The sequence below is a fragment of the Diorhabda carinulata genome, chromosome 3 (assembly GCF_026250575.1).
Source record: "Diorhabda carinulata isolate Delta chromosome 3, icDioCari1.1, whole genome shotgun sequence".
NCBI classification, from domain to species: Eukaryota; Metazoa; Arthropoda; class Insecta; order Coleoptera; family Chrysomelidae; genus Diorhabda; species Diorhabda carinulata.
In genome coordinates, this window is record NC_079462.1 from 5303517 (window position 1) to 5324397 (window position 20881).

The following is a 20881-nucleotide window of genomic DNA, read 5'->3' on the forward strand; positions in this document are numbered from 1 at the left end:
TATAAAAGATGGTAGGTAATTTTGTTGAGCTCGAGGATCCGGATACCTTTTTCTTCTCTTGTTGTTGACAAGCTCATTGAACATATTTGTTGTAGATATTTTAAGAATTGATTGGAGATGTTCATTCGTAAGTCTCGTGCGATGTTTGTTTTTATTTATTTTCATAACGGAAAACATGTTTTTTAGTTCCTGGTTATTATCCAAACTCTTGAAATATTGTGTATAAAATGTAAGAGCGTTAATCTCATTAAATTTTTCTTTCAAAATATTGTCCGATTGAAGATCCATCAACTCCATTTGCATATGAACTGGTGCCTGTGAAGCTTCAAAATTGAATGGATAAATGATGCAAAGGGTCCAAAGATTGATTTTTTACCTGATTTTCCCACAGCCTTAACTTTGTTTCAAAGGCTCGAATGTATGAATACATTTCAGTGACAATCAGATTTTCACCCTGTAACTTTATATTTAGATCAGTCAAGTATTTATTCGTATCCACCAAAAAGGGACAATCAATCCACCAGCGATTGTCATAATCAATTAGTTTGCCTTTTTCTAACATGAAAGCTTGAATAGGTTCACGTAATGAAAAAAATCTTTCTAAAACTACACCTCGACTGAGCCAATGAACTTCGGTGAAATAAGGGACGTCAGAAAACTTCTGAGTACAATATTGTGGGACTGCGAGGGTATCTTTTCGATTGACTAAGGAATCAAATTCAACTGTGAATGCAGCAAATTACTCTGGCTTACGAAGGCAGTTGTGTCAGAAAATTATCGAAAAAGGCTAGGCAAAATCAGTCGAGGTGTGTTCTTGATTCATGATCATGCTCCCTTCCCCACTGCTTCGCTTTTCAAGGCTACTGTACATAATTGTGGCTTCGCAGATATTGAGTACTCACCGTATAACCCTGATCTGGCCCCATTAGACTATTTTTTGTTCGCAAAGCTGAAGACTGAATTAATTGGTGAAAGATTCAACAGCGACGATAAAATTAAACGGGTGATGTAAGAACATTTTGTACGACATCAAATTTTTGTGGTGGCATAGAAACTATAGCCGTACATTCTTGAAAATGCATAGAAATATAGAGAGAATATATTGAAAAATAATATTTTATTTATGCTAATAACTCATGGACTGCACTACGTACCTTATGCAATATTGTTGATTATTATAATGAGAAAGGAATTCTAAACATTGATGAGTTATCATTGACGTCAAAGGATTACGAGGATGTATTGATATCTAGTTAGCCTAGACCAGTTCCATGCATAAACAAAATATTGCGATACCATAGCAACAAACAATAACTTATTAGAAGTGTTAGTGTAAAGTTTGACGTCAAAAAAGTAAACCAGGGTTACGCAATAAATTAAAAGAAAAAGTGTCAGTAGCAAGGTTTGTATTCAGTGCCGGATTAAGCCATTTTGTATTTTTGTATTTTTTGACGTGTTGATACCACAAATCTAACTTATTGATATTATTTTGTGAATTTTTCCGGGTTTCCGAATTCCTTAAGGGGGCCCCGTCATTACTTCAGCCCCGGGCCTTATAATTCTTAATCCGGCCCTGTTTGTATTCTACTTGTTGTGCATACGGCACCATGGTGTGCTTATTTTCTCTTGTTCGTCAACAATCAGGATTCAACTCTTATCACATTTCATCTTCATGTCCAAATAAATTTTCTACTCTTTTTCATTGCTTTCAAGCCTCCTAAATCATTTTATGTGTGACCCTATACCTTTCCATTCGATGAACCGACATACCAATACACAAATAGTGTTTCTTTCTCTCCACTTGGTTTCAATTTCCCTGCTGAAATTCATGTTTTGCGTTACTAGAAGTAATTGAGATATTTTCAGATATTTAGATATTAAACTGATCTTAGATCATCTTTGATATTTCGATATTTCCAGTCTTCTACGGAGTCTTATTCACTCTCATAATTTCCTGTGCAAAAAACCCAAAATTTTCTCTATACATGGATTGATGTGAATCTAAAAAAATTGGCGGGCTGTTAAATATCAATTAATATATATGTTGATAGAAATTTTACTCTCATCTCACCAAGACTCATTTTTTAGCCTGACAAGGTAATTATTTTTCCAATGAATACAGTTCACCATCTTTCAGTAATTCTCTAGAAGAATTGAAAGACAAAAGTATGGTGCTATGGTCCACGCCTAGTTGTATCTCACCTCTAGATGGCGCTGGCATCACAGAGGCAAAAAGCAACCCGCACGACTCGTGATCCACAAGAATTTCTGCCTAATATATCTAGAACTAAGTTACCCAATAGTTATGGCACAATCAGATGGCGTGCGACTAATTTAGTTATATTCCTTTATATTTTGAAGCTTTCGTGGGTGCTTCATACTCAAGAGCAGCAGTGAGGACATCTACTAATTACTAAGGTTTTCAAATGGGTTCATCGAAGCGGCCTCTGAATATCGTGATCGCGCAGGCCATCAATGAATGCCTGGATGCCCAAACATTTTATCATGTTTTCTGGTACTGATGGATAAGCAAATCACAGAAATTGGGCAATGTCTACTTCGTACTCTTGAAGGGTTTCGTCACGCTTCGGTTCTTCAGCGGTATAGGTGTCCTAGATGTTCGTGACTATAAAGCATGTCCCTCTTCTTCAGCTGTTCGAAGTCGTCAGTTTCTTTAAGAGGTATGGCCTGGAGTACATCTAAGGCGTTTCTCGCAGTACGATGGCCAAGTTGACTGCTTTTTCTTTATCGGGCAAATTATTTACTCTAGCGGTTGCCTTAAACTGTTTAATGTGATTGCCCCAAGACGTCTTGCCGTCGAATGTTGAGGCTTTGACTCGTGTAGACCTGCCGGTCTGTTATGTTTTGAGTGGTGCTTGTATATTGCATGATTCTGTGTGTTAGATATTCATATGTTCTATTGGATTATGATATCCAATTGTAGATATGAGGTTTTGTTTTCGACGTCAATGGCAGTGCCGGTTTTCAGTGATAAAATTTCGGCAGAGATGTCGCTCTTCATTGTCGAAGTATCTTCCTTCATAGTGGAAATCTTGCTATAAAAATTGGCCGAAATATCATTTTTTATAGTTTCAATATCGACCTTCATGTTCGACATATGGACAGAAATATCGTCGAAGTGGACGAAATAAAGGGGGAGGTGCCACTTTGGGTTATTCTATTAATTTACTCTTCTTACCGGACGTTTTCAACTCACGATTCTCCAGTTCGGCTTTCAATTCTGTCATTTTCAGATTACTTAGTCTCTTGACCATTTTTATGTCACTATTTATTCACAATATCCCATTTCTGATACCAATGTAACGTTTTTCGTATTTATTTACACTCTTTATATTCGAGGGCTTTATATATATACATCAAAAATCATATATATCAAAATTCTACAAAGTTCTAGAACAAAAAAAAACAAAAGAAATAAATAGAATTTCCTAGAAATTATTTAGAAGAAATACTGTTATAAACCGCCTGCTACAATAAACAAATAAACATCAAACCTGTTAATACTTCAAATATTTGAATGAGTGAAATTATTGTCTCTTTCAATAATGACGCCTCGTTAGAATTCAATATCAAGCAAATAATTTTTTTTAATCATTCTAAAAGTAGTATATAGACTTATATCATACGAAAAAATAGTTTTGACAAAACCTCCTCATAAAAATAAGCTGACAAAAACCAGCCGTTTACAACCATTCAAGGTAGAAACAGAAAAATTAATTTTCAAGGAGAGAACTTGCTGATAAATTATTTTTAACGACAAGAAACTAATTGTGGATACAAAGGTAACGTAAAGAATATTTTGTTATGATAATAAACAGGTGAACTTTGTATAATTACCTTATCGGCTTGCTATTTCAAGGCTTATGTACGTTTCATTATTCTCCAATTATGATAAGTATATTTCTAGTAGAATTTGTGGGAAATGCGACACTATTTGTCTTCATAGGGTACTTTGAGATTAGAAGTAACATCTTCGCGAAATGTAAAGCTAGCAAAAAATGGTGACAGAGAAAAAATACTGGCGTTGAAAAAAATGTGAATGAATCTTTGATTAGATGGAATTTTCTTCGGACAAATTGAAGAATCTTAATTGCTACCTAGACTTTCCAAAGTCCTTCAAGTTTTTAATCTCTTTATAATAATTGAGACTCTAGTGAGTGAATATAGGCTACAGTCAACAGTCTGTTTAGGATAACGTAACAACGTCTCGAAAAAGAAAACGAGTTACATAGCCCATAAAAAAGCTATTTAAAAACGATGCTTTGCTTATACATGTTTATTTAACTTAAATATTGCAAGCTACATTATCTAATGTCATATTATATGACTATCTATTTGCTCTGATACATTTTTTGTCTTATTAAAAATAAATAAATTTTAGAATTTGGATTATTAAACATGTCTTTGGCGTATCTTAAGTTATACACTCATTTTAGATTAATCAGTACAATTATAAAAATCATTTCGTATCGTCCGTAAAAGGATTTTCCAACCCCTCTTGAATTTCTGGAACAGAATTTTTCTCAAGTTCATAATAATTGATTATATTAACATTTTCTATATCGAGTCTCTTCGTCCACCCACCCGACGTGTTCTGATTCTGCTTTTTGCTTTATTAATATTTCTTTGCCTCGTCTTGCAATAACTTAAAATAGCTTGACTCTTTCTGATAACGACACAGATGAACCATGTATGCTTTGCTTATGAATTTTGAGATTTTTTTGTAGTGAAATACAAGCCACACTTGGGCAAAAACAGTCATATGGCATGCTAGTGAATCCTGGATGTTCTGGTTTAATGTCAATACGGCATAGTAAGTCTCCAAAGCAAATCTGTGTATCTACACCAGGCTGAAGAACTTCGACTTTTGTCGAAGTTTGTTTTAGTGGGTACGGCGGCGGCAAAAACCCATCTGCCAAAACTTGTTTCAGTCCACTTCTAGCGGGTTTACAGCAATTTTCCTTAGAGCCTTTTGGAATCTAAAATAATTATAAAGTGATTATTTGCACTTGAATCCATATCACAATTTTGTAAATGTTGTGGTATTTCAACGTTTACGAATTTTCAAAATCATTTATCATGCATTCATTGATATTTATGAAAAAAGAGTGAAATAAAACTAAAATAAAAATTTTTGGAACTATAATTTAAATTTTTAATCTCTCTAAAATTTATAATTTTTTTTTATTTACCTGAAGAAAATATTGAATTTCTCTCACATGCTTTGAATACCACACTTGCTGTGATGGTAAATTAGGGATCGGTATATCTTCCTGTGGTTCTACATATTCTGCCATCACTTCATAACCATCAACTACGCATTTACTTGCCACCACAAACTTTTGCAGCAAAAGCAAAATTTTTTAGCTCAAAGTCATTGTCGATAGTTTTTCCACTATCATCTAAATAACTTCCAAAGTGGTCATGTTGGAGTACAACGCCTACCAGTTCTCTGCTGAGGGGTGCCATTTTTCTTTCTACTGGATTAAAAGCACTTCTTCCCGGTGCATTAGTAAAAATAAATATTGCATCCAAATCGTACTTATAGAAATGATCTATCGCATGCTGAATAACTTTGGTGTAGCACGGGTTTTCATCTGGCCCGCCATCAACAGACAAAAAAACAACTGGTTTCACAAAACCATTTTCATCTAGCATATTTTGCTTGAAAGACTCAATTTCTAATAATTCAAAATCAACAGCATAAGTAGAAGCAGTTGATTTTGAGTGCTTGCCACTTCTAATCACAACTGAATCGGTCCCAAGTACGTTACAGCTTTTGCAGAGCCCATCATATCAGGCAAAACAACTAATAAAGCGTAGACAGACGGTATAAGTTTGTGCCTTTCAACTACCACCCAATCGTGGTCTGAAAGTTTGACCTAGAAAAATTCGTTAATGAACTGATTGCATTCAATATTTATTTAATTGGAAAATTGATACTAGTTTGAAATTTTATCGAAGAATCGTATTACCTGATAATCCAAGTGTATTAAAATAGGCGCTTGTTCATTTGCTGCTGTGATCCCCAATGGCACTCTTGTCTTATCATCCTGTGATAGAAAAATGACAGCTGCTCAAAATTTCACTTCACCTTCTTGCATCAGTGGAAGCACCATGACTCACTAATTTCACAATTGCCTTGAGTAATTCTGGCTGTCTCTATTCTACTCTGCCCACGTTTATCACATACGTTCAGCTCATTTGCAATCTCTGGGTGCTTTTCGTATACATCTGAATAGAATGTAAGGAAAATTACAAAGAGATAATTTATACGGTTTCAATAATGTGACTAATGTACCCTACAAATATCAAACTATGAAGAACCTAGTATTAGTGTACAAACTGCCTTAAATATTAAGTCTTATAATGTATATAATTATAAAATCAATAAATACGGATATTATTTTCAGATTCACATTAATAAAAGATGGAAATAATTAATTTATTATGATATATTAATGGGGTTGGAGGTGACAATCTAAACAACTGACATAAATACGAAATATAAAAAATTCATTGATGATGATAAAATTATTAGTATCTAAATATTCAATTATAATAATTAGATATTTTGTTTTAAAAACTCAAAAACATTTTATAAATATTTACTTATAAATCAAAATGTTACGTTTATTCAATTAAAAATTATAGACATCATTTTGAATATTGAATTCCATGAATTTCAAGTTTTTACAACGATTAATACAATCTAAAGCAACTGCAAATCGTAATTAATTATTTTCCAGACAATGAATACATAAGTATTCGAAAGCTCAAAATATATATAAAAGTTAGTCTACTTTGGTGTTTCATTGCCACCCAATAAGAAAACGCTCATACTTCAGCTGGCAGACTTTGTTACAATTATATATATATATATATATATATATATATATATATATATATATATATATATATATATATAAATTTTGTATTGGGAATGTGGCAAAATTAAACACTAAACTGTGCGAACTCTAATATATATTCCAAGCTTTCAAATACTTATGTATTTATCGTCTGGGACTGAAATTATGATCAAGTTTGGTACCAAATAATGATAAATGTAAAAACAGATTTGTTCTCTTACCTGTCAAATGGATAAGATAAGAATTCAAAGAAACCATTTTATACATTAGTTGAGGTATTGGTTTAGTATATATCACCATTTTTAGCTAATGTTATTTGAAACCTCTCTTCACATCAAACTTGCGTTTATGAACATTTACTGTCAAAATTCCATAGTATTCATCAGCAACATATAACAACTCATCATGAAATTTTATTCCTAAAGGTGTTCCACATATTGGTTTATCATAGTAGGTAACCTATATAATGTATTTTTTGGTTAATTTAATGATTTCACAGCCATGTACTCCATTATACAGTTTATTATAACAAGCAAATAATGATTCTGGTCCAATTGAATGATCTTTGAAGTGTATTTCAATTTTTCATTATGTTCTAGAGCTCTTGTCAATGGTTTGAGGTAACTCTTTCTATAGGAGCAAATTGATTAAAACACATACTTAACTGATTTAGTGAATCCCGAAAAAGGCATAAAAATCATTACAACTGAAAAAATACAAATTTCCTTAAATGTAAAATAAAGAATTAAAAAAAGTTCGGGTACCCATTTTTATACTTTCGTAATGAATAAATATTTATTTTTTTGAATAACCATTTCCATACATGCAATAGTTGCTTTCCAATTGCACAATTTCAGCACCAGTGTATATAATCTATGTGTCAAGAAAAGATTATATACTCGGATGTCAAGCTCATGAGTGTCCAGCCCATGACTACAAATTGCTTGATAAATTGAGATATTACTAATAAATTAACCTATTTTGACATAGAATTCCAAATATGAAGATGGACAACCATGGAATACTAAACCATAAATTAAAGTTTCCCACAAAACATACCCCAAACATTAAACATTTTGTTTTGTGAGTTTCCGAATTAGCTGGAAAGTTCACAATAGAAATTATTTCATCCCAAAAAAAGCAAAATAGTCACTTACAGCGGACGAAACCGCTGTGCAACTATTGTAGAGCTCTAATGGAATCGTTGGGTGGCAGGTGGCACATACGCTACAAACTCAACACGTTCTGTAGCGGATGCCATGTTTCAGAGTGCATTTAATTTATAACCGTAGCGGAAGTGATATTTGTTAAATTGATTTTATTCTGTGATCAAACGTCAAATTTTAACCTTTCTGAGAAGAAAAATTATTGAATTCGTTTATGAAATTGAAAAAAATGTATTTGAACTGTTTGAATTATTCTCTATAATTTTGTTTTGATTTATAAAGACTATCTCTATATGCCATTAAAAATGATTGAGTCATGAATACACCTCGTAATTCTTTGAGAAGGAGCTATCTATACAAAGTAGCACTTCATGTAATACTTGTTAAGTTCAACAAAAGCAACCAAAATAGCCTTCGTTTTGAAAAGAAACAGTCATCAACTAACAAGATACATAAAACAAAAAATGTTGACAGCGAGCGCTCAACAGAGCATACCCGGAATGCTTATTTCAAAATCCTTTATTAAACTTTCATTTGCTTTCTTGTTGAAATAAACCTAAATGTTGTGTGGGCATTGTTAAACATAGATACATCTAGTATAAATTTGCTCATAAGAATAGTTCAATGATCAAGTGTTACCGTTTTATGATTTTCACGGTTTATGTGATCCTGTCAATCGGATCGTACATTTCCGTGAATTAACGTCGTTTAGTTAGTGGTTGGTTGGGTTGTCACCTAATTCCAACATTTTACATCAAAATTTTAAGTATATATTAATTCCATAAACCTATTGATCAATAAAAAATAATAAAATGCTTTCTAGAGTTGCAATATTGTCGGGTAAGAAATCTATATGTTCGTATTTCTTCAAAAACTTGAAATCAATTAACGTAGGTTTATGTAATAGGTCCGTCTTTAAAGTAGATACTTATATTTTAGGGCAAACCTCAAAATCCCTTCTTGCAACCTGTTTAAGGGCTACAAGTACGTCTGCGGTTAACACTCAAGTTGCTAAAACCGATGAAAAATCAAGTGAAGTTACATTTTCTAGACCTGTATGTGTCAACCTTGAAGTTATTTTATTTTTTTAAGTGTAGAGTTTATATGCTTTTAGAATTTTATATTTATGTTACAAATTATAAACATTGATTGCATTTTTTTGCTTAATAGGTGAGACAGGAACCAGGAAAAGTACGAATGGGATTTATACCAGAAGAATGGTTTCAATTCTTTTACAAAAAAACTGGTGTTACAGGACCCTACACATTTGCTTTTACTCTATCCACTTATTTGGTCAGTAAGGAGATCTACGTTTTGGAACATGAATTCTACAATGGACTTTCTTTCTTAATCATGTGGGTTGTTGGTATTAAAATGTTTGGACCAAAATTGGCAGCATATTTAGATAAAGAAGTTGATGTAAGAATTATTAATGAATCCTTTAATATTCAACTTGAGGGTAACATTCATATGAATAATTTTCAATTTTAGGAATATGAAAAAGCTTGGAACCAGAGCCGGGTGGACCAGAAAGAAGCACTCAGTGAACAAATTGCAGATGAAGAAAAAGCTCAGTGGAGTATGGAAGGTCAAAATATACTAGTTGAAGCTAAACGTGAGAATGTAGCTCTTCAATTAGAGGCCAATTACCGTGATCGTATCATGAATGTATATTACGAAGTCAAGAAACGTTTGGACTACCAAGTTGAGAAACAAAACATTGAACGCAGAATTACTCAAAAGAATCTTGTGGATTATGTAGTAGCGAAAGTCATGTCGTCAATCACTCCCGATCAAGAAAAACAGAATATTAATAAATGTATCAGTGATTTAGCTTTGTTAAGTAAGGCTTAAATATGGATAAACTTATTTTGTACAGTTTTTAAGTAAGAGAAAAGTGTAGCATACCATCTTTTAATTCTTATTTTTTGTTATTAATCTTGCATTATACACTGTAAAACATAATAAATTATTCAGAGAATTAATATTGTTTCTTTAAAGAAGAGTTAAGCATGACAGACCGGATGTTTACCTTCCAGAGCATTAATCAATTTCAAATGATAACATTTACTCTGGATAAAACTGAGTATTGTCTGAATGAAGTTTTCAAAGATGAAGAGGGCTGAAGCAGGGGGATCCTTTATCCACCTTATTTTTCAACCTCATGATAACTGAAGATAATGACCTGAAGTCACTCACTGTGCGTGGAGGACCTGGAGGAATGCTGAGCTGAGACAGATGTATGACGAGCCAGATTTGGAGGCGTTCATCCTAGAGGCCCGTCTGAAGACAGCGAATCGGATCTATCTAATGGTTCGACGTTAGAGGCATCATGTTTGGCAGTCATTTGTTGAGAAGGCCCTGGTACTCAAACGACCGCAGCGCCGGTTGAAGAAAAAGCAACAATATATTTTAATTCAATTAGCCACATTGGTGGCTCTGGGCAAGGGCGTAGATACAATTTTAGGAGGTGTTGGAATATGCAGAAAGGTTATAAGAATGTAGAAGTTTCATTAGGATAAATACGACTGCTATAAATTCATAAAAATGTAATAACTAGAAGGTGCAAACAAAAATGAATTACATATTAAAAGAGTTGTTATAAGATTGGTTGAAGTTTGTATTTCTTCTATTTGAATCTTGCATTTTACTAATTTCTTCCAAATGTGAACTTATCTGTGCTGTGTTTCTATCTATCCACTGGAGAGAGTTCATATGTGCATTTAGTATTTTGCTCACTTGAGTAATCTAAAAAAATGTGATTGTAAAACTTTTATCCAAAAAATGGTGAATTTGTTGAAAATCTCTAAAATCTTGCAAATTTTTTTTCGTGATACCTGGTTTCATTACAAGTCTCTTTTGATAGGAAATTAGTTTAAAATAATAGGTAAAAATTGACATTTTGACCTATTTTGGTTTAGATCAAAATATTTTGGTGATTTGAAACTGATTTTCTATTAAAAGCGTTCTAAAATCAAATCAATTCATCACAAAAAAATATATCAAACAATTTTAAGGGGTAACACCACTGTAAAAATTTCAAAAAGTCATTAAATTGTTTTCAGCCAAAATGTTTGGGAACTATGTTTAAAATGATGTCCCCAAAAAAATTTTTTCTCGGGCCCTTTCGCTCTGACATGCTTAGTCTGATTCCCTCCGATGCAACTATTCTGAAAGAAAAGTTGCAAATCAGTTGATCTTGCAACAGTTTTGCAATCAAAATAAAACTGTTGAGCGCACACGGATACGAATCGTAATCAGTATTAATTCAGTTGGTGCGGCAGTGAAAGGTAATTTTTCAATGTATTTACATTCAAATGAGGAAGACGTCATTGATTATTATCAATACCTCTCGGACAACTCGGAGTACAGAGAGAATATTGGATCCATCCATGACTAACTGAAAATATCAACTCTAGACTGTTCGTAACAGCACAAGATCTGTCTCAGACATTTAGAACGCTTATCTGTTCGAATGTCGATAAAAAGCTGTTTTTCACTTCTACTACAAATTTGAGATTCAGTTCTTGATCACTCATATTGAAAAAAAAAATAAAATAAATATTTGATAATCAAAAAAACATCTGCGACCGCTGAATCATGGTAATGTGAACCAATTGTGAACTAGTTTCATTCGAATTACCTCGTATGCGGCTCCCCGCTGTTATACGTTGCCGAGATTGTCAAACCGTTGAAAGATAAACTGGTTTGCAACCTTTGTTTCAAAACAGTTGCATCGTGGACGGTCGGCCTACCCGCCTCAAATATACCTTAGCAACTATTTCTATTAGTAAATAGTACACACGGCTACCTATGGGTGATACTAGTGAGATTATGAACTGTCTTTGTGTTAGAGTATCGATTTGACCATTGCATCACAATTGTCGTCCTATTTTCCAACTTCAAACACGTTTTTCTCAAAATCATAATTTTTAACAGTACAGCAATCATTATTGAGCCAATTTTGATCAGATGGATTTAAGACTTTGACAGAACCTTTATAACATCATTTTCGAGGGAACTACGTAGAATTTCATTAATAAATTGAAAATTTTTTGTTGCATAACCGATTTTTCAAGATTTTTTTATATGAAAAATTTTTTCTAAAACTTCCACCAATTTGTTAAAATTTGATATTTTCAAACCCCTACGTACTTCTCTTGCTTTTAGTTCAAAAATTAATGAAGAAAACTTGATTGTTATGTTTCAGATCTCTTATTTCAAATCTATATATATATATATATATATATATATATATATATATATATATATATATATATATATATATATATATATATATATACATATATAGTTTTTTTTTAAAGTTTTTTTGAAAAAAAATTCCAAAAATTATCTTCAAAAACTGTGCTCAACAGTGGTTTTACCTCTTTAAAAAATTGTAGGTAAGACCTATAAAAAGGTGATTATCAGTTAATTAGCAGATGCTGGAACATATGAAAAAGTGGTGTATTAATTTTTCTCAGTACTTACGGGATTTGATATTTCTTCTTCCTTATTAGATTCATTAATATGTTCAATAATTTCTTTTAAATCATCGGACATTTGCTTTAGCTGCGAATCAATAACTTCAGAAAATTGGTACCTGTTTGAGACAGAGGAGATATAACAATAATAACACTCAAACAGTAAAGATTTTAAACACTGCTTACATTTGGTTTCTATCAATATCTGTAACGGGGATCTCCAGTAGTTCCTTTTCTAATGGTACGATTAATTCCTCTAATTCCTTTTGTTGTGCTAATACAAAATCTAATTCTTGATCCAATTTTTGCTGCTGTTGCTTTACTTGTTCTATACTACTGTTTAAATTTAGTATCTTTTCACCATTAGAAATGAGTAATGAATCCCAGGCATTTAGTTGCTTAGCCTGGTTGATAAAAAATTTCCCTTGTTCTTCTAAATCCATGGTCCATTTATTTATAGAATCTTCCAGTTGACCAAATGTTAGGGACCCTGTTGATGATGATGTTGTAGTAGCAAATGTTGGAACCCTAAAGATTTTACAAAATAAGATTTTTTGTGAAAGAAAATTTCATGTTACAACAATACACAATACTTACGATGTTGTGTTGCTTATGGTACTGGGAAGTGAAACTGAAGTTGTGGTAGTTGTTGGTAATTTCAATGGTGCTGAGATACTACTGGCAGCACTTGAAGTAGTTAAACCAAAAGATGGACCTGTAATAACAAATAATATTTAAATTTCAAATTAATTACAAAAGAGATAATTTTTTTACTTGCTGATGATGTAGTACTTGGAGCAACTCCAAAAGATAACCCTGAAATATAAAAAATATCAATTGAATTAAACAACAATTTTAATGGAAGTAAAAATACCCGTTGTGGAAGCTGTAGTAGCTGATGGTGAGCTCAAAAGAGAAATAAGGGTGGAGCCCGGTTTAGAAGTAGTTTGCGCAGTTGTAGCTGGAGCGGAAGAATCTGAACAAGAGAAAAATTAAGTAAAAGTTTAAATATTTCGTTAAATTTTACTTGCTTGTAACTGTAGCTCCAAACGAATGACTTGATACTGTAGTTGTACTGGCTGGTGTTGTGAAGCCAAAAGAAGGTGTACTTGTACCTGTAATATTGGTTTTTGGCAATGATCCGAAAGAAAGTGGTTGAGTTTGACCAGCAGGAGAACCAAAGAGTGAAGAGGTTGGTTTAGTTTGTGCTTTACTATCTCCAGAACCAAAATTTGGTTGAAACCCTCCAGCTGTAGTAACTAAAAAAAGAACACAATACTAATCTTTTTACAAGAGAATAAAAGTTCTACCTGTAGGATTTGATGGTAGCGTAAAGCCGGTAGCTGCAGTTTTGGGAGTTGATGTAGAACCAAAGTTGAAAGACATTATTCCACGTTTCTATAATATTTGAATTATATATAATGAGAATACTCCAATATTTTCTTGTTTGAACAGAGAACAATTACGTTTTTTCGACTATTTCATGAATACGCAGGGTTGTTAAATTTAAATGTTTAATATGGAACGTCAATTGTCAATGAATTTTGAAAAGTCAATTGAGGTACGTTTGAGAGTATCATTTCGTAATACTCCTTCTTACATTCATTTGATCTATTTCTAAGTTGCAAATCTAACATTGAAGCTTAACCTATTTTTAATGTATTTATCCTCTGGTTTTATATTTTTCGTCCTAATGATGGTCATTCGGAATGAGCTTATCATTCAATTTGGATGAATAAACGATGAATTCAATCCATGATTGGTAACATAGAACATAACCTAACTTTATTCTGTGATTGTGTAAGGTCAGTTGTCCGATGTTCCGGAAACATTTGAACTATTCTTGGATCGTTTGTGGATTTGAATTTGGAGTTCGCACTTATGTAGAACAAAATGCTCTGTTTTATATTCATTTTTAACATGCCATTTCATATACTGCGTTTTAACCTAGTTTGGTACCTGGGAGCGTATGAAATAGAGAATAAAGATATTTAATTTACCTGTACAATAATAGTAAATACACTAAACTGTGCATTCATTTACTATAAAATACTTATATAATTTATTTGGTTTGATTGTCTATCCCGTTGTGTTGGCTATTACTACGGTTGTTAGAGATTCGTTCTTGAACACTTCAATCATATAGGGAATGTTCGTCATCTCTAATTTGCCGTAAACAAATAAAAAAGCCTTCTTAGAATCGTCTTTGTAAAAATAGGTCACAAAAGATTTAAACAGCTTATAAAAACTATACAAAGACTCGCTGCTTTATAACTGTTCTTGGAATTTGTACTTGGCGCGTTGAACAAATTTTATATAATCGAACAGGACCGGCTTCACTGTCCATGTCAGTGGAGGGGTTTGTAACACTATATGTACAACTTATAATAGTTTGTTTGACTGCTTAGAATTTTCTAACCAAATTGTTAGTAAAATAGTTTTTAATCAATCTGTTGATTTCAAATTTTGTACACTTTCTCTTTTTTCACAATCCAATAAAAAATTGATAGGATATTTGATAATATAGTATGAATGAATTAACTTGATAATTATATGAAACAGAATGGTCTATTTTGCATGTTTGTCATTTTACAATAAGTATTTTCTATTAAATTAGTTTGATTTTCCAAATTTTATAACGATTTTATGTAAGATAAATCATATATATGAAGTTTCAACAGTGAAATAGCATTGATAGCAAAATGGTTTGTGAACGCTGCTTATAATACTATAGTTGGTACATCAAATTTCATTTTTTAATTTCTTTTGAAAACACATTTCTACTAGAAAACTATTTTATATTTCACGAATAGTGAATTTTTTAACACTATTAAAGGGGCACTAAAAATAAAGAATATAGTTTTTGGCATAAGTCTTGATACAATACTGATTTGAATCATAGACGCTGCACATGAAAAAATTGAAAAATGCGCGTTACTAGATGATGGTAGTAGGGATTTGTACGGTCCCTCAAGTAGGTCTAGGTATACTTGACCACTATTGTCAGTTCTATTGTGTCTGTTAGATAGTGAAGAGCACTGCGTGGGTACCTGCTTTCATTGTTTTTACTGGATACCAAGATAGAATATATATTTTATTCTGGGGTACAGAATTTAGTACTTTGATTATTTACCGTACTAATTCACCAATCGCATATTACCCTCTTTTTCAACCGAATCTTTCTCATTTTAATTTCGTGCCTCTCGTACGTTTCTTGTCAGTCACTCCTGTATTTGCCAAACTGTAGATAAGTTAATCATATAGGAATTAGTAGATGCCAATAATTAGCTCAAGAATCTGCTATTGAGCAGAATTAAAATTCATTGCAAGTAATAAAATTTTAAAAAAATGGTTGTATTGTGGGACAAAATAATTAAAAAAACACAGTTACACAAGAGTGCATCACAAGATCCACTTTTAAAAGAAAATAGAGTTGGTATTTTGAAACATACATAAAATGTGTCATCATATTGTTAAACAGTTTATAACTATTTGGACTGATGATATCGAATGTTTATAGTTTTAACTCAAACTCCCGTACTAATTCTGTTTGTTTCCAAGAAAAATCTGTTAACTTCTGAATTTCACTCTATCATCTTTTATCATATTTTCGGCTCTCATTATTTATTGGTCTTTTATGAAAGAACTTTAATATTTTAATACAAATCTTTAGAATTAGCCTTTCTGCTCAAAGTTACACCATTCAACTGTCGTAAAAGTAATCTTTGCATAAACTCTTCTCAAGATTGAGCTATAAGTGAATAACGATTTAAAAAAACTTTCCAAAAGTGTCTTTTCTCCCGCTGCTTTCCATCAGTTGCAGATAATAGTTTTTACCACATTCGATTTTTACCTTAGTCATTTCCTGACATTTCAGAGATGTGCTGTCGCTGCATATTATTATCAGTAGCTTTAAAACCATTCTGAATTGGTAGTGACTATCTTACCAAACTCACTAATACGTATTCAGTTAATAGGATATTTTAAATTGTAAAATATTCGTCTACGAAAGGATTTTCATAAAATAATTTTGGATTTTTTCGAAGTAATCACATATAGCAATAAAAAACAATATTTTCCTTTCAATAAGTCCTAGATATCTTGGTTTTGAAACACCTTTCAAGGTTTTACAACATAAACAAGTCTCTTTAAGTAGCTTTAAAAAAAAGTTAATATGGGTGCTTTATTACGATTATTTGAATAATATCATATCATAAAAAGTTTTCTAAACTTAAAAAATAACAGCTCGAATGTTGAGACATAATTCACGATACATAACCTATATTATAGTAAATAGCTTTTATACTTTTTGGGAATGATTATTTTGGTTCAAAAACAACTTTAAAATAAACTACGACCATTTCTTGCAAACTTTCATGTAAAACTATGAATGGTTAATTCAAAGAGATACCCTCGGTACCATATATTTTGCTATAGTTACGTCGATGGTGCTACTAGTCATAACGTCTTGAATATGTTACGTAAAATACAAAGTGTGATGATAAAATAAAAACACAAAGTATCTCCTCAACCGCAGAGCTTTCCTGCTTCAATCTAGAAAATCCTTTAAAAAGTTATTTTGCATATTCAGTCGCGTCAGTAAAAGGGTTAAAGGAGTTGTAAATTATTGAATTTAGTTATGAGTTTCATATTTTCATGATTTTCCTAAACTTGGTTAGGAAAGTTTGAAACGAATCACACGTATTCCACCTGGAATACTATTCTGTACTTTCGATTCATAACAAACTATTTTATATATTCAACACTCTGAAGACAGGTTTCTTGAGGTTGGATGACCTACTTTCTTATTCATTTTTTGGTGACATTCCAAGTTATTTCAATATTTTTCTATGCGAACTAAAAGTTTCTTTGTCACATCGACTCCTTTCAATACATTCTAACGAAGTCATCGTACTGTGCATGATTTGGTCGATTGCCTAAAAGAGGTAGATGGTAATTGTAATTTGCATGTCTACGATGCATTATTGATTGAAATGAAGGTCGGAAAGCTTTTGAATTGCCTTTGCCAGGTTAACTCTCAAACGAACTGTCTTATTGGAAGTTTTGAGAACGTGTCTAATATGAAATGAATTATTGTATGGACTGTTCATTCAAATTGAGCTGATGAGCTCACCAATTCTTCCTTTGATACGGTGGGTCAAATACAATGACAAACTGAGACATTCATTCAGCTTTATTCAGTGAGTAATAATAAATAGTAGGCTGAATTAATCTATTTCCGTAAAACAAAGGTTGGTGCTAAATATCTAAGGTGGAGGTGATATCTCAATACAAATGATTTGAGTGAAATTAAATGTAACGTAGAATTTGAATGATATACACTTGAATGAGTTCAAATGATCTAACATTTAATGCAAAAAGAACGCTATAATTGAGAGTGGGAAGTTGATAGAACTTACGGAAGGGCAGAGTGGCAAACTTTATTACTTGTTTTTTGAACTTGCCTATTAAAACACTTTTTGACATTTATAATCAGTATATTCCAACAAATCATCATGAAGATACAATAGAACTATCAAAACAACCCCTGTTTGGCCTTACGAAGCTTTCGGATTATGGTATGAAAAAAATGCCAGCATCTTTTGGAAGAATACAATTATAGAGTTTATGAGATACATATTCAAATCACAAAATAAGTTAGATGTAAGTTACTTACTCATAAAATCATGGCCTGGTTGATTTTATGTATTGACCAAGTTACAAGAAGGTCATTTTTGTCAGCCTAGTCTAAACAAGTATTCATTGCTGACATAATTTATAGGTTCTGTGCAATTCTCGTATTCACTGATTATTTGGTGACAGTGGTTACTTCTGTATATTCATAGTTGCGTAGACTATTGAGTGGGAGATGGTTTTACTTATTGAAACCATCATTTATGTCTGATCCATCTTCTGTTGCATTGAGATTGCCAACAAATGTAATGATTTGAAAATGGAAATTTGTTTAAACTCCTGTCTGAACTCCATTGGATCTAGGAAGTTCCTGGATGTATCTAGGTGCCTGGAAGTATTTTAAGAAATTGAAGTATTCCTTCAACTTCGTCATATGCTGGGTTGCCCCAGTGTCGGCCACCCATAAAGTACAGTCTGAGCCGTATGCTGAAAATATTCACAGGTCAGAGCATGTCCATTGTTTTCATCCAGTTGTTCACTCTCGGTTTTATTCTTTCGGCCGTTCGGACAATCACGAGCCCAATGGGCTTCCTGGTGGAACTTGTAACACTTGGATCAGCAGCCAATGTTAACTTACCATTTACGAAATCCAAAACCTTTTAATGCTTCAGCAGTAAGATGATTTGACTTTTCCAACACGACCAGTTGATTTGATCCTCTAGTTTCTCAATAGAAGCCTTGAAATCAAATGATTCTAATGTGCTCATGATCAGCTACCACACAGTCACATATCAGCTCAAAAACAAACTAAATTAAGGCACGTCCATGCATTAAACTCCTACAGTTGGCGTAGTTTTTGGCAATGTAATTGACAAACGACTACTGATATATAACCAATAATATGTAATTATCAAAAAATAAATAGCTACAGAAATCAATACGTAAACGGTAAGTCAATTGTTGTTTTTTCGTGTTTGACCAAGACCGAGGTAGTTAGCTCCAACACCTTCATCCTGCCTCTATATTGCCACTCCATCTCTTTCATGGTCGACCTCTACTCCGTGTTCCAATTGCCTGCAGTGCTTCTGGGTGGACTGAGTAGCCTAGTAGCAGTGTTGCCGGTTTCAGGCTCGGAAAAAAAGGAGGTTTGAGGGATCAGGCTAGCAATCTATCTACCTTCTAGAAAATAGACTAGAAGTACCGATAGAAGGTCTCGTTTATACTAATACATGACATATCGGAGGATAAAACCTTGAAAAAGTAGCCTAAAATTGGACGCCCAGAATATTTATACCATGTGTGTGCCGGGTAACTCACTGGAGATTAAATAAAATGCGTAAGTATTGACAATAACCCAGTTATACATGCAGTAAACTAAATTGTAGATTATTTTGGGAAGTCGTTTTGGTTTTTTATCCACTCTGCACGTATGTACACCCAGAAGACATTCTGTACAAGATCATAAATATTGTTCTGTTTCCAAATGAGTAGACTTCTCCCAAAGAAAGCTATTTTTCTGAGGATTCCAATTGCCAAGGTGTTAGTACTACTCATTCAATTATTTTGATGAACTGGTCAGGACAATGGCGGAGGGATTGATCTGCTGTTTCGTTGGCTTGCTCGCAGAATCTGCAGTTGTTGTCCTCTGTTATGCATTAAGGTGGCAGTAACTTGTCAGAAGACGGACCACCAGTTTAATGTCGTTTCTGTTCATAACAAAGAGTTCCTCAAAATTCTTAGCTGATATAGTTATGATTCTTTAGAATCACCGCAACGGTCACTGGAATAACTTTCACTTGTTAATACTATGTATAAAAAAAAATATTTACATCGTTTGTATTTTCGGAGAGAAAATAAAATTTGTATTGACAATAACCTAGTCCTATATATGTAGTAATCTAAGAGATGAGTAAAAATATGGAATGTACGTTTATTTGTAGCTCAAAATATGAGAGCTTCAAATCGAAATGGAGCATTTTATTTGAATTTTTATTGAGATTGTAATCCCGCTTTACCCCGAAGGGCATAAAACTTTATAACACGCTTTTCGCATACCATTTTTGTACCTTTCAATAATACTTTGGATTTGATAAATTGTTGCTTTGCGCTCTTGGCATGTATACGAGTGCAGATATGCAGATAAATTCGAGATTTTAAGCACAAAATCGTAGTGTAGTATAAATACACAGGCGGTCTCAGTTCATAGTATGTTTTCAAGAAAAAAGATGGAAGTTTCTCCACGGAAAAAAGCCGTGGTCTAATTTTATATATATTGGGATTAGAAAAGGCATATAATATGTGAGATATAATCTGTAGGTGGTATTTATCCGTGGATGATATTTGTCCGAGGATGGTATTCATTCGTGGACAGTATTCATCCGTGGACAGTATTCATCCGTGGACAGTATTCATCCGTGGACATTATTCATCCGTGGACAGTATTCATCCGTGGACAGTATTCATCCGTGGACATTATTCATCCGTGGACAGTATTCATCCGTGGACATTATTCATCCGTGGACAGTATTCATCCGTGGACAGTATTCATCCGTGGTCAGTATTCATCCGTGGACAGTATTCATCCGTGGACAGTATTCATCCGTGGACAGTATTCATCCGTGGACATTATTCATCCGTGGACAGTATTCATCCGTGGACAGTATTCATCCGTGGTCATTATTCATCCGTGGACATTATTCATCCGTGG

General features: G+C 32.9%; 2 protein-coding genes and 1 long non-coding RNA gene across 3 annotated transcripts; 1 reads left to right on the forward strand and 2 right to left on the reverse strand.

Annotated features, from left to right (window-relative positions):
* Positions 1 to 4282: 4282 nt before the first annotated feature.
* LOC130891079 (uncharacterized) lies at positions 4283 to 8162 on the reverse strand. Its single transcript, XR_009058847.1, has 4 exons — positions 7112 to 8162; positions 5997 to 6255; positions 5214 to 5903; positions 4283 to 5000 (listed from the first exon to the last, which is right to left on the reverse strand). It is a non-coding gene; the product is annotated as an uncharacterized LOC130891079 (long non-coding RNA).
* A 516-nt stretch (positions 8163 to 8678) lies between these two features.
* LOC130891390 (ATP synthase subunit b, mitochondrial) lies at positions 8679 to 10037 on the forward strand. The gene is made up of 4 exons (XM_057796109.1): positions 8679 to 8896; positions 8996 to 9111; positions 9227 to 9475; positions 9548 to 10037. The coding sequence occupies exons 1-4, from the start codon at positions 8869 to 8871 to the stop codon at positions 9908 to 9910; spliced, it is 756 nt and encodes a 251-aa protein (XP_057652092.1). The 5' UTR covers positions 8679 to 8868; the 3' UTR covers positions 9911 to 10037.
* Positions 10038 to 10590: 553 nt separating this feature from the next.
* Positions 10591 to 14084, reverse strand: LOC130891109 (nuclear pore glycoprotein p62). Its single transcript, XM_057795669.1, has 8 exons — positions 13851 to 14084; positions 13572 to 13799; positions 13415 to 13516; positions 13315 to 13356; positions 13138 to 13255; positions 12727 to 13068; positions 12548 to 12659; positions 10591 to 10804 (listed from the first exon to the last, which is right to left on the reverse strand). Exons 1-8 carry the CDS (start codon positions 13924 to 13926, stop codon positions 10637 to 10639), a joined length of 1188 nt encoding a protein of 395 aa, XP_057651652.1. The 5' UTR covers positions 13927 to 14084; the 3' UTR covers positions 10591 to 10636.
* Positions 14085 to 20881: the final 6797 nt, after the last annotated feature.